Source organism: Zalophus californianus, chromosome 1 (genome assembly GCF_009762305.2).
Source record: "Zalophus californianus isolate mZalCal1 chromosome 1, mZalCal1.pri.v2, whole genome shotgun sequence".
NCBI classification, from domain to species: Eukaryota; Metazoa; Chordata; class Mammalia; order Carnivora; family Otariidae; genus Zalophus; species Zalophus californianus.
The window spans coordinates 46135647-46148130 of record NC_045595.1 but is presented as its reverse complement, the minus strand read 5'-3'; the positions used below and the strand labels follow the sequence as shown (position 1 = coordinate 46148130).

Sequence of the window (12484 nt, the reverse complement as noted above, 5' to 3'; positions counted from 1 at the left end):
CCTACTATGTACAAATGCTTTGAGGTGGTGGAAGTTTAGGAAAAGAAGACAGAAGTGGACAAGGGGTGGAGGGAGGGTGGAATGTGGGCTGGTCATAGAGGGGGCATGGTGAGCAGAGGCCATGGGGCATGTGGGTTGTAATTAGTGGTACCAGCATTCTGTAACTGACTGCCTTATAAGCAGGGAACATTGAGTATGTCTGGACTGGAGGACTAACAAAATTAGCAAAGCAATACACAGCAGAGATGGTTATACAATAAATCAAGGAATTTGTGTTTTCCCCATTTAACCATGGGAATGTGGCATTGAGGACCAGGCTGGGCAGGTGGTAGAGGAAGATGAATGACAAGGAGACAGCAGGCTGATGGAGGTGGTGAATAGCCAGCTAGCAGCAAACACAAACAGGAGGAGGGAAGGAAGGACAAAGAGAAAGGGAAATAAAATAGAATATATTGCTGGCTCTCTTGTTATTTTAGCTACCTAGTGTGCATGTAAACAGTCAGTGTAGGAAATGGAGAGTAAGAAATCCTAGCAATATCTGAAAAAGGTTTCAGGATGAAGAAAATCCAGAGTGTTCTCTACAAAGAAGGCAAGGGTAAGAATAATGTAAATTATCACACACACGCACACACACACTTTTAATGCAAGGGTAAGAATAATGTAAATTATCTCAAACACACACACACACACACACACACACACACACACACACACACACACCCTTCTAATGAAAGGGTAAGAATAATGTAAATTATCTCACACACACACCCTTCTAATGCAAGGGTAAGAATAATGTAAATTATCACACACACACACACACACACACACACACACAAACACACACACACACACACACACACACCCTTCTAATGCCCTCTGCAGGCAAAGGTAATCAACCTGCTTCCTTAAGATTCTTCCAGAAGGGAATAGCAGTTGTCAAGGTGAAGGATGAGAGGGCATGGCTTTTCAAAGAGGACCTCAGAGAAATAAAGAAAAGTGAGAGATGAGGTGGAAAGGCAGTCAGGGGCCTTCTCGTCATGTTGAGAAGGTTGGGCTGCATCCTGAGGGTGATGAGGAGTCATGGGAGGGTTTAGACCTGGGGAGAATGCACAGAGGGGATGGTGAGGCTGAAGGCAGAGAGGCTGTTGCAGGGAAGAAATGAGGGCTGCATGGCATAAAACAGTAACAGGGTGAGTAAAATAGATTTTAGACATGTGTAGTTTGGGGAATTTATAGGATTTAGTGGTTGATCACCCGTTCGGAGGAGAAGGAGGATGACTTGTAGCTTTGGGCAATGGGGCAAAAACTAATGCTAAATAACAATATACACAAGAGTAGAGAGGATTTTTAGTATCCCAGGGAAATCCCTACTAGTTATAAAGCAAACGGGAACTCTGACTTCAGATTTCTCTTATAATTTTAGTTATACTTAAATGACCAAAGACAGGTATCCTTTCATTTAAATGATTAACAGACCTCCTTTGGGAGTTTATTCTAATAGTTCCATAACCTATACCACCAAGATAGACCTACTGTTGTAGTGATGATGTCACCAAAGATGTCTATAATAATATGCTGTCTTTTCTTTCCATATAGCACACTCTTAACCCAGAAATAAGTCTGAAATGGTATCTAAAATTATATGGTACTTTATAGCCTATCTACAGCCATTATTTCATGTGAGCCTTGCCAGGGAAGCTCCTTCCTTCCCTCCTTATAAGTGTGAAGGCCAGGACAGCTTGTGGGAGAACCACAGGCAACATGCAGAGAGAGTTAAAGGTTATAAACACGCTATCTTCCTACTTTGACAAAAATTTCTTCATAACCACAAGAATGGAAAGCATGTATAAAGTTGTGTTTTTATATGACTGAAAATTGGCAAAATATCAAATATGACTAAATTTAATTATCCTTGTTCATGCCTGGGCATCCACCCGAGCTGGCAATGTTTAGATGGATAATAAAATGATGACCTGAGTCATAAATTATTACATATTTATTTCAAAAAACTGATTTCTTAATTTTCTTTTTAGTAAAATCATAAATTGTGTTGTTATAAGCGAGATTTTCATAGTTGGTGTTCTCTTAACAATGATACCAGGGGCCCTGGGTGGCTCAGTCTGTTGGATGTCTGCCTTTGGCTCAGGTCACAATCCCGGGTTCCTGGGATCCAGCCCTGCCTCGGGTTTCCTGCTCAGCGGGGAGCCTGCTTCTCCCTCTCCCTCAGCTGCTCCCCCTGCTTGTGCTCTTTCTCTCTCTGTAAAATAAATAAATAAAATCTTAAAAAAAAAATGATACCAAATGAGACCATCTTTCTTGAGTCAGTATAGCTCTTTGGTAGTTTTTTTAAATGAATTTCAATTTGAAAAAGCTTCACTCTGCAAAGACAGAGTTGAAAATAAACCATGAAATTTACTTATCCTCTTCAAACACTGTAACGAGATCTCATTTAATGAACTATTATTGCAGAACCTGTTTGAATTTCATAAATAAACAGCTAGCACTTAAATTGTCATTTTAACTATTTCTTAATGTAATGAGAACCAACTAGTGTGAAATGTGCAGAACCAATATCAAACTTCTAGACCCACACATCTGCAAGTTTCAAAGTAATATGAATCATTTAATGTTGCAAAATATTTCTGTTCCCATGTGCAACCGTAATGCATACATCCATGCTTTTTGCTCCTAACTGATGTTTGGCTTTTCTAAGGGGCAGAACAGTGAACTGTCATAAGGCAGGAAAGCAGCACATGATTTGGCACCGCAGTAACAAGGTTTTCTTATTTTCCCGGGATCTAGCCTTTCTTTGTCTTCACTGTCCATTAGATTAAGAAATCTTCCTGAATAGTCGTAAGAGAGTTCTTCTTCGGGCAAAACGTCTTTGGCTGCAAAAAGTGCTAACTTTGGTACCATTGAGTCAATTCGGACAGGAATCATCAACAGGTTTGGCTCGCAAGAATGGTTGAGAAATCTTCCAATATTTCCTATATAGGCGGGATCAACAAATGTTTCTATGACCTGCCCATTGTAAACATGTTCTCTGACGGCTATAATGTAATTTGGATCGTGTATTGTTTGTAACTGAATTCTTCTCTGTACTTCAGAATATCCCAAAACTTCACCAGCATATTCACAGACAAACCGTCCTTTTGGTATTAGTTCCAAGGTACGAAGTCCCCAGCCTTTTTTGTCCGTCTTGAACACCTGGAGTTGGAACTGCAGACCCTGCTGGACCACCCTGTTCCTGCAGTGGTCACTGCACTGGCATAGGACGTTGCATTCAAATACTGGCTTGGCACACTTTCCTTCCGATCCTATATTTCTAAGGCGTGAATTATCATCATAGTTCTCCCCATGACGGAGACAAGAGCAAGTACCAGGGAGGCAGGGGGTTTTGAAGCAAATGCATCCGGGAAAGGTTATTTGTGTGGGATCAATGTCTGTTCCAGGTCCAGCTACATGGTCAGGAGTATACTGCAAAAAAGAGAAATGCTCTCAGTCAGCATGGTATGCTATGTATTTCATATATTTTTCAAGCAGCTTTTGGATGAGACGCTTCTTAATTCCAACATATATAAAAACAGATTAAAACAAAATTGACAAAACACAATATACTAAAATATCGTTTGAAAACATACCTCTTCAATTTAAAAAATTAGATTAATTTTTGATTAAAATTCTGTGGTTTTATTCTAGGTATGTGGTAACAAAGGAAAAAATATGTTTTTCTCTTATCAGAAATTGAAAGATTTGTAACTAATTTTGTTTTCCTTTTAGCTTTGGTTATCAGAAAAATCAGTGCTGAATTTAGTTTTTGAATGCAGTTAAGTATTTTATCTTTGGCTCTTGATCTTTTCACATTTATCTGACAATATAAATGCATGTATTTTATTGTGAGTCACTGCAGATGCTTTTTGGGGAGAAGAAAGTCATAAATGATAAATAAATTAACAAAAAATGGCCTTTGGAAGTCTTCCACTGATTTTTAAGGAATTCTTAATTTGAAGTTTACCTGAATTCTTAAATATTCTTTGATGTTTAAAAAAGACACTACTGCTTTAGAGTTTTGAGTCTTAATAATGTTAAAAATAGGCATTGGCCAAGAAACTGCAGACAGAATTCCAAAAATCATATTTGTTATATAGATATTAATAAATGTAGATGTATTATATATGTAAAGAAATCCTGTTTTTATTAAATGATAAAGAGATAATACGGAAAACTTTCTCATGTTACAGAAAAAGAATAAAGTCCCAAGTCTAAAATCTCTATGCGAAACCTGATCTCTGGTTATTTCCTCACTAGCATAATTAAGCATATTTTCCAAACCCTGAAGATTAAAGTATCTCTCATGAGCCCAGCATATTTCTTTATGTATAGAATAATTCTTGCTTACATGGAACCTAACTCATTTATTTATACCTGCTATTAGTGTTCTTGGACCCAATTTCAATGCAGTGGTCGTCGTGGTGGGGTTTCCCCACACCTCTAACAAGCAATGCTTCGAGCACCAGGGGGGTATCCTACAACTCAACTCAGTTCTGATGCTATCCAGTAGCATCACACCCCACAGTTTAATGGGTCAGTCCTAAGACCGCCCCCCTATCCCCCGACTTCGGACACCAGGCGCAAGCTCAGGTTGAAATCTGTGCTACTGACTGATGGGCTACATATTGGAGGTTCCCATGACCTCCTCCTTGGACTTTAGACGCCGGTCACAAGTCCACGTTGTTACCTAACTTGTGGCCAACAGGCTGTAAGTCAGAGGTTCTCAAAATCCCCTCCTTGGGTTCAATTAATTTGCGAGAACTGCTCACGGAACTCAGAGAAAAATTTTACATACTAGAAAAGGATACTACTCAGGAACAGCCAGGTGGAAGGGAGGCATAGAGCAAAGTATGGGGAAAGAGAGAAGAGTTTCCATGCCCTCTCTGGGCATGCCACACTCCCAGCAGCTCCACGTTCACCAACCCAGAAGCTCTCTGAATTCTGTTTTCTTGGGTTTTTAAGGAGGCTTCATCACTTAGCCAGGATTGATTAAATCACCGGCTATTATTTGCAGATGTTTCAACCTCTAAGCCCCTCTCCCAGCTGGAGGTCGGGGATGAGGGTACTGAAAGTTCCAACACTAACCAGATGGTTGGCTCCACTGGCAAGCAGCTCTCATCTTTTGGTGTGTTTCCAAAACTTGCCTCATTAAAATAACAAAAGATACCTTTTTGCTGCTCTTATCACTTAGAACCTAACAAGGGTTTTAGGAGCTCTGTGCCAGAAATGGGGACAAAGACCAAATATAGATTTCTTTTTATAAATCACAACATCACACCTGCTTTGTTCCAAAAAGGATTTAATGAGACATACAAAGAGTTCAGATAAATGAACAATACATAGGAAATGTACAGCAAAGGGAAAAATAAGAGCTAGTTGAGCGAGTTTAGACACACACAGTGTGTAGCAGAAGTAAACTGGACTTTTGGTGCTGCCTGAGCACAGCCACTTCCAAGAGGGAAATACGATCAGATGCAGGGCTTGCACTATCCATAAGGAATAATCTCACCGTTGAGAACGAGCACTGACTTTTTCCGCTATGGAGACTGGAGAGAAATTTCACCAATGTGTCTGTCTAAACCATTCTTTTCCAGAAAACAGTTTCATGGGCTGTTTTTCATTCTGACTCTCAATAAAGGCTATTGGCATGGGGCCACAACAGTCAGTAAGAGCCGTACTGCAAGGGAGCAGGTACACAGGCTTTAATGCAGGGATAGATTTTAGAGTATCTAGAGGAATGTCTGAACCACATTATCTTTCAGTCAATCATCCATTAATACTGCATCTCTGGGCCAAGCTTTGGGGAAAGTATTAAACAACGTGTAGTCACACTCCCTGTGGAGGCCTCGGTGGAGCTATGCAGTTAGGCTCAAAATCCTATATTTTAAAAAACGTTCAGCTGGGGAAAGGATTGACATCCTCTTGTGAGAGATGAGGAGGATGATGAGTGGGAGTACCTGCGGGGGAAGGCCAACACTCTGCTTAAGAAGTGATTTGGGGGTGGAGGAGCGAAAATAGCTTCTCTTGTTTGTGTCATTTCTTTCAAAATGAGCTTTAGCTTAGTGGAGATGTCCTAAAGGGATAAAGAATGGCTTAGAAAAAGATGCCCTATCAGTCAAATTCAATGACTGCTGTCTGAGACAGAATCTACTTCCAGCTTTTAAGAGTCAAGGTTGAAATGTAAATGGTTACTGAGACATTTTAAAAAGTACTTGTAAAATGAAGATTTTACTATCTCTTTGTTAAACTTTTCATGAAGAATTCTTTTAAATTGATTTCTTCTTAAAAGCGCACAGATTTTTGATGTACTATATAAATCACTAAAGTATAAAGTTATTATTTTTTTTTTTTTTTGGACACAGATAACTCCTTTTGAAATCAAGTCTGGCTTACTGTAGTCTTCTAGCCAGAACAGCATTTTATTCTTTGTTGAACTTATTTGGATATGGATAGGTTTTGAAAAATACTGTTATTTGCTTATTTTTATTTATACATTTAAAAAAAGACACTGGAAAATCTAGTGATACCGTTTTTAAAAATTCTGGAATTTAAACTTGATGCACAATCTAAGATCTTTTAGAGACACAGATTATAAAGGGTATCTAATTCCAAATGAGCTGCAGACACCTGCCAAAGGATAACAGAGACCTCTGTATAAACTTCCTGTTTAAAGAGAATTATTTGTTTTCCCTTGATGGATGTAATCCTTAACCCTGATACTGATATTTATCACAAATCATTTTATTTCCATATTTTCCATTTTCTCCTCCATAAACAGTCAGTAAAATACCACTCCAGAAAGATATTTCACCTGACTTAGAAAAATGGCTAGAGAAAAATCTTTTGAAAACTGTGGTCTAAATTAACATATGATTATGTAATTATTCACCTTTTTAGGTATCTAACTACATATTGGAAAATTGTTTTCAGAAATAATCTGATGTCACTGACCTGATACTCTATTCAAATATCTATATGCCATGCAAATTGTTAACTTCTGAGAATCTGAAAGCTAATGTTAAGTATGTTACAAATTGGGAGTCAACTGACTTGAGCTTAAATGCTCCCAATTTGGGCGCCTGGGTGGCTCAGTCGTTAAGCGTCTGCCTTCGGCTCAGGTCATGATCCCGGGGTGCTGGGATCGAGCCCCAAATCGGGCTCCCTGCTCTGCGGGAAGCCTGCTTCTCCCTCTCCCACTCCCCCCTGCTTGTGTTCCTGCTCTCGCTATGTCTCTGTCAAATAAATAAATAAAATCTTTAAAACAAAAAAAATAAATGCTCCCAATTTGTAACTCTTTCCACAGTTTGTCCTCTACTTCCTGGAACAAAGCCCAGGGCCAAACTGATCCAAAAAAAGGGTGTTACCCTGAGGGTTTTGTGCTTACTCTAAACCCAGGAGAGATCAAAGCTTGGGGAATGAGACCAGAGAGGACATATTTTTACCCATCCAGCATCTGTTCCTCTTCTTCTGATAAAAGCACCCTGACTTCTCCTGGAGGAACCCTTCCCAGTCCAGTCTCATTGGTTTGGATGGGGATCCAGGTTGGGCGGGAACCTGGACCCAGCTAATCAGATCATCACTTGCTCCTTTCAACAGTGTTTGGTTCATGGATCGGCACACTACTTAAGCCAGATCAATGAAAAAGAATTCTGAGACTTCTGCTGAAATGATCAGGAAGAGACAATCTCATTCCACTTGTTTACCTGGCATTCTCCAGTTCTACTGCACACATAAAACCTACTGAGGGTGTGGCCAACCAGATGAAAGGGGAGCAGGGGTGCGAAGGGCAGAGGTGGTGGAAAGAAATATTTGATGACACCATTAGAGTTCTTGCATCCAGAAATGCTTATAGTTACCACTCTTGGACTTTGCTGTTATGAGGCAATTCCTTCCCTTTTTTGCTTGAGTTAGTTTCTATTGTATTTCTATTTCTTGCAAACAAATGGCTCTTGATTGATATGCCCACAGTAGAAGGCTGATAATGGTTCCAGGAAATGGCTGGAAAATTGAGTCAAAGGCTAATGAGAATTCAGGTCTCCAAATCGGAGATGAGGCTAAGATAAAGTGTGCTGGAGGCCAGATAGGCCTGTGACAAGCCTGAACACTGGACAACCAATAGACAACTTCTTCTTAATTTTTATTTTTTATTATTTTATTTTAAAAAAGATTTTATTTATTTATTTGATAGAGATAGACAGTGAGAGCACAAGCACGGGGAGCGGCAGGCAGAGGGAGAGGCAGGCTTCCCGCTGAGCAAGTTGCCTGATGCGGGGCTCGATTCCAGGACCCCGGGATCATGACCTGAGCTGAAGGCAGACGCTTAACCGACTGAGCCACCCAGGCGCCCCTATGGAGAACTTCTTAATGTAGAACATGGAATGTCCTAAAGGAGACACACACAGAACTAGGCTCTTATTAGCATTGTAACTTAGGGCAAGTTACCTTCTAAGTTTTCGGTTTGCACCAATAAAACAGGAATAATACCTGTATCTGCCCCCCAGCCCCAGGTATTATTAAATTTAAATTACACTGTACTCTGTGCCAGGCACTTTATATTTTTAAAATAGTAGCTTCCTTAAAGGCTTCTAGATATTATTTCTAGATTTTATATTTAAAACATCATTTATTTCTGGCACATCACTTAATCTCTCTAAATATTTCCTTTCTGTCTCACAGGTGACCGTGAAGGAAAAAAAAAAAGAATCCATGTAAAAAGCTTACTCTAGTGGCTGGCACATAGGTGTTCAATATTAATTATGTAGGCTACCTGGGAGGGTGGTGAAAACAGCAGATTCTGAAGTTAAACTTTCTAGGTTCAAACACGGTTAAATCAAAATTTTGTCTAGGAGACGATGTCACTATATTTCTATTTTCTATTACTTATCCATCTTGAGTGAGGGAAACGAAGAATTGATGCAGCACAGACTTCTTTCCTTCATCTACAAATACTGCCTTACTGCTTGTTAGATGTATGTGCTGGGATTTAGAAAGAACCAGTCAGAATACAGAGAACACACGGAGAATGGGATTTTTATCATTTCTTTGTATCATAATAACATAAACTACTTTTTCCTGGTATGTATCAAAATGCAAACACTGATCATGCAAGAGTTGGGAATAAAAGCAAAATGACCAGTGTAAAACGAAGGAACAGAAACCAGATCCTTGAAGAACTGGGCAGAGATTTCAAGTTTCTTGACAGAAAACTTAAAACTTTTTTTAAAAACCATGGTCACTCAAGAAGCCGAAATGGAAACCAGGAGACAGCATGTTGAAAAGCAAATATACCCCCTTGGCTATTCTCATACACAATTTCTCTCTTTTCTGAATTAGACCTGCACATATTAATAGCATAAACTTTGGGATCTAAATGGCATAGGCTATAGGTCTCTCTGGTTGTACTACATGTGTTAAGTCTTGTCTTCCTAACAAATACATGTATCAAGGAAATGGTCATGTGGTTTGGGGTATGACATGGTAATGGGAGTCGAGTTACTTTTCATAGTACTGGGCACAAAGCAGCAGGCTTAGGAAATATTTTTTGACCGCTTGATTGTAGCTCTTGATAACTTCTTACGAAAGTCTGACTTTTCTAAGTCACATTCTATATCAAGGCCCCAGAAACTTAAGTATGACACCGCATAATATTTTGGGCTTAAAACCTAGGCCTTGATTCTGAATTTAAAGTGCTGTGAAAATCTTCATTCCTTTTTTGGTTGTTTTTAAACACCAGCTACATGAATCTTTGTACTTGGCCTCTACCCCATGAGTTTGTTTTTGCTCCAAGCTATTAAGAGCCTGTGAGCCAGATAATTCTTGTCAAGGCCAAGTTGAAATCTTAAAAAATATGTTTAAGGCTGGTTTCAGAAACCTGGAAAAAGCCTAGATTCAACTCTCCGTTCAAGAAAATCAATTAGTTTATTTTCTACTTGGCTTTCAACACAGATGGCATTATGATAGGCTTGTTTCCAGTGTGAACATGTGAATGTTCTTTTTGCCTTTTCACACAGTACTCAAAAGCAAATCAGACACAAAGTTATTTTTACCTTGAGTTTTTCATGCCTTAATTCTTATGTGTGTACATGCCTGTGAAGGCAGGGCTTGGGGTAAGCAAGCTGTTTTGACCTTTCATAAGACAGGTTTTGTGCTCCATGAATATAGGAAAGCAAACTAGTTAGACACTTTTAGACTTGTCATAAATATGTTTCAAGCATGTTTTATCTTCTTGGTAAGACTATAAGGTCCTTGACAAAGGATCTTACCTTCTTTCTGTAACTCTAACTCTACCCAGAGCTATGCATATAGCCAGGCAGCTAGAATACTGAGGGACTGAGTCTTAGTCTCAAGATTTTCATTTATGCCTATCAATTGTAGATATAAGGATCAATCATAAGGCTTCCTCTCTCCCTTCTCCAGCCCCCCCATAGCAACTAAGTGCTTTCTATATGGTCTTGTAAGCTCAAAGGCAAGGTTGTCACCATTTTATCTTCTATGTCTAGCTTAACGCCTATCACATTAAACACACTCAATTACTTGTTGAATAAAGAAAACATTTTTCAGTGTTTTTGACCAGACATTTAGCAATGGTTGGTCTTGAATAAGCTTTCAGGAATTAGTGTTTAATATGGTGTGAGCCAACTGTATAACTCCAACTGTAATTCCTATTATTATTATTATTTAGACTTTATTTATTTGAGAGAGAGAGCACAGAACGAAAGACAGAGCACGGGCAGGGGGTAAGGGGCAGAGGTAGAGGGAGAAGCAGATCCCTGCTGAGCAGGGAGCCATGGGATCATGACTTGAGCCGAAGGCAGACACTTAACAGACTGAGTCACCCAGGCACCCCTAGTCAACTGTATTATTAACCATAAAACTGGGCACCTGGGTGGCTCAGTCGTTAAGTGTCTGTCTTCGGCTCAGGTCACGATCCCAGGACTCTGGGATTGAGCCCCGCATAGGGCTCCCTGCTCAGTGGGAAGCCTGCTTCTCCCTCTCCCACTCTCCCTGCTTGTGTTTCCTCTCTGTCTTTCTCTGTCAAACAAATGAATAAAATCTAAAAAAAAAAAAAAAAAAAACCCAAAAAACCACAAAACCGTAAAACTGCCCTAAGGTAGTTTGAGGAAAAATAACCTTTCCTGACATTAATATCCTGCTTTACTCTGAAAACTGCTAGCAAATCTGTTTTATTTGATCTTCACAACAACCCTAAGGAGAGACACACAGGGCTTAGTATTGATGGTGTATGTGACCAAGGTTATAAATTTTTAATTATTTTCATTTTGCAGATGAAGAAGCTCAGACTCCAAGAAACAGCCAAGATGGCTCAGCCCTGAACCTCGCTCTCCTACCTCCAAGTCCAAGTGCACCTTTCACTCCAACATCATTGTTTTTTTGGTCATATTCCATAGGCAATGAGCAGGCCAAGGTCAGAGGGGTGGGGAAGGTAGAGCAGAATGGGTTTTGATGTGGTAACAGCAGCGGAACATTTATTGGGTTCTTTCAGCAAACCAGGAAGTGTGTTTTACTTGTAATTCTCAAAGCAATCCGGGAGAGAGGCACTATTATTTTAATCGTACACGGGAGGATTGATTCTAACGCTTAACTGAGGCTAGTTTATATTTGCCCAAGCCCTCATAGCACGACGGAGACTCAGCAAAGTCTCCTTGTAGGGACTAAGTTTTTAACCCTAACACTAGACTGAGATCCATTGATTGGGCCCATGCCTTATCTTACAGAGGAGATACCTGTGACGAGAGAGGTAAATGACTTGCCCCCAATCTCTCAGTGAGTACTGGGAAGAGAGTCAGGAAAAGACAGACAGGTTCTCAGGGCTCTTTCCAAAGGACCTCACGAAACACCTGGTTTGTCCTTCAGGGAACTGCCGGTCTGTGGGGAGAAAAGAATACTCTTGCTATTGCTAAGGTCATCACGGAGGGTTAATAGAACGAGACTAAAACCTGTGCATTTAAGAGCTATCCCTGCGCGAAACAGCTCTGCGACAGGGAAAGAAAAAAGTCGAGAATACGGAGACAACTTGGGATAGGAGAGTCATCCACAGAATCACTGCCAGGTCGGGGAACGGCGCCCTGGGTCCTCGCCTCCATCCATATCTCCCCTACCCGGCCGGGCGCCAGCTCCACTCCGGTGGCTGCGCGCGCGCAGTGCGCGTGCCGGGCAAGGCTCGCCCCAGAGAGAAGGGCGCTCGCCCCCCGCAACCCCCCCCACCCCGGCGCGCCGCGCTCTCGGCGGCCGAGCCCCGCCCCCTACCTGGAAAGGCTCTGGCTCCGCCCCCGGGGGCCACGCGCTCACAGGCACGTTCTCCAAGCCGCGCGCGACATCCAGCAGCTCAGTAAGGGCCTTAGGCCCCTCCTCAGTCGCTGCCATCCCGCATGGCCACCTCTCTACAGCTTTCGTGGACATTTCGCGCCATCTC

At 40.9% G+C, this 12484-nt stretch overlaps 1 protein-coding gene across 1 annotated transcript; it reads right to left on the bottom strand.

Annotated features, from left to right (window-relative positions):
• Nucleotides 1-936: 936 nt before the first annotated feature.
• Nucleotides 937-12481, bottom strand: LOC113917407 (histone-lysine N-methyltransferase SETMAR). The gene is given in 3 exon segments (XM_027585173.2): nt 937-3477; nt 12319-12445; nt 12447-12481. Coding segments are annotated over 3 exon segments (951 nt in total). The 3' UTR covers nt 937-2688.
• Between the last annotated feature and the right edge of the window lie 3 nt (nt 12482-12484).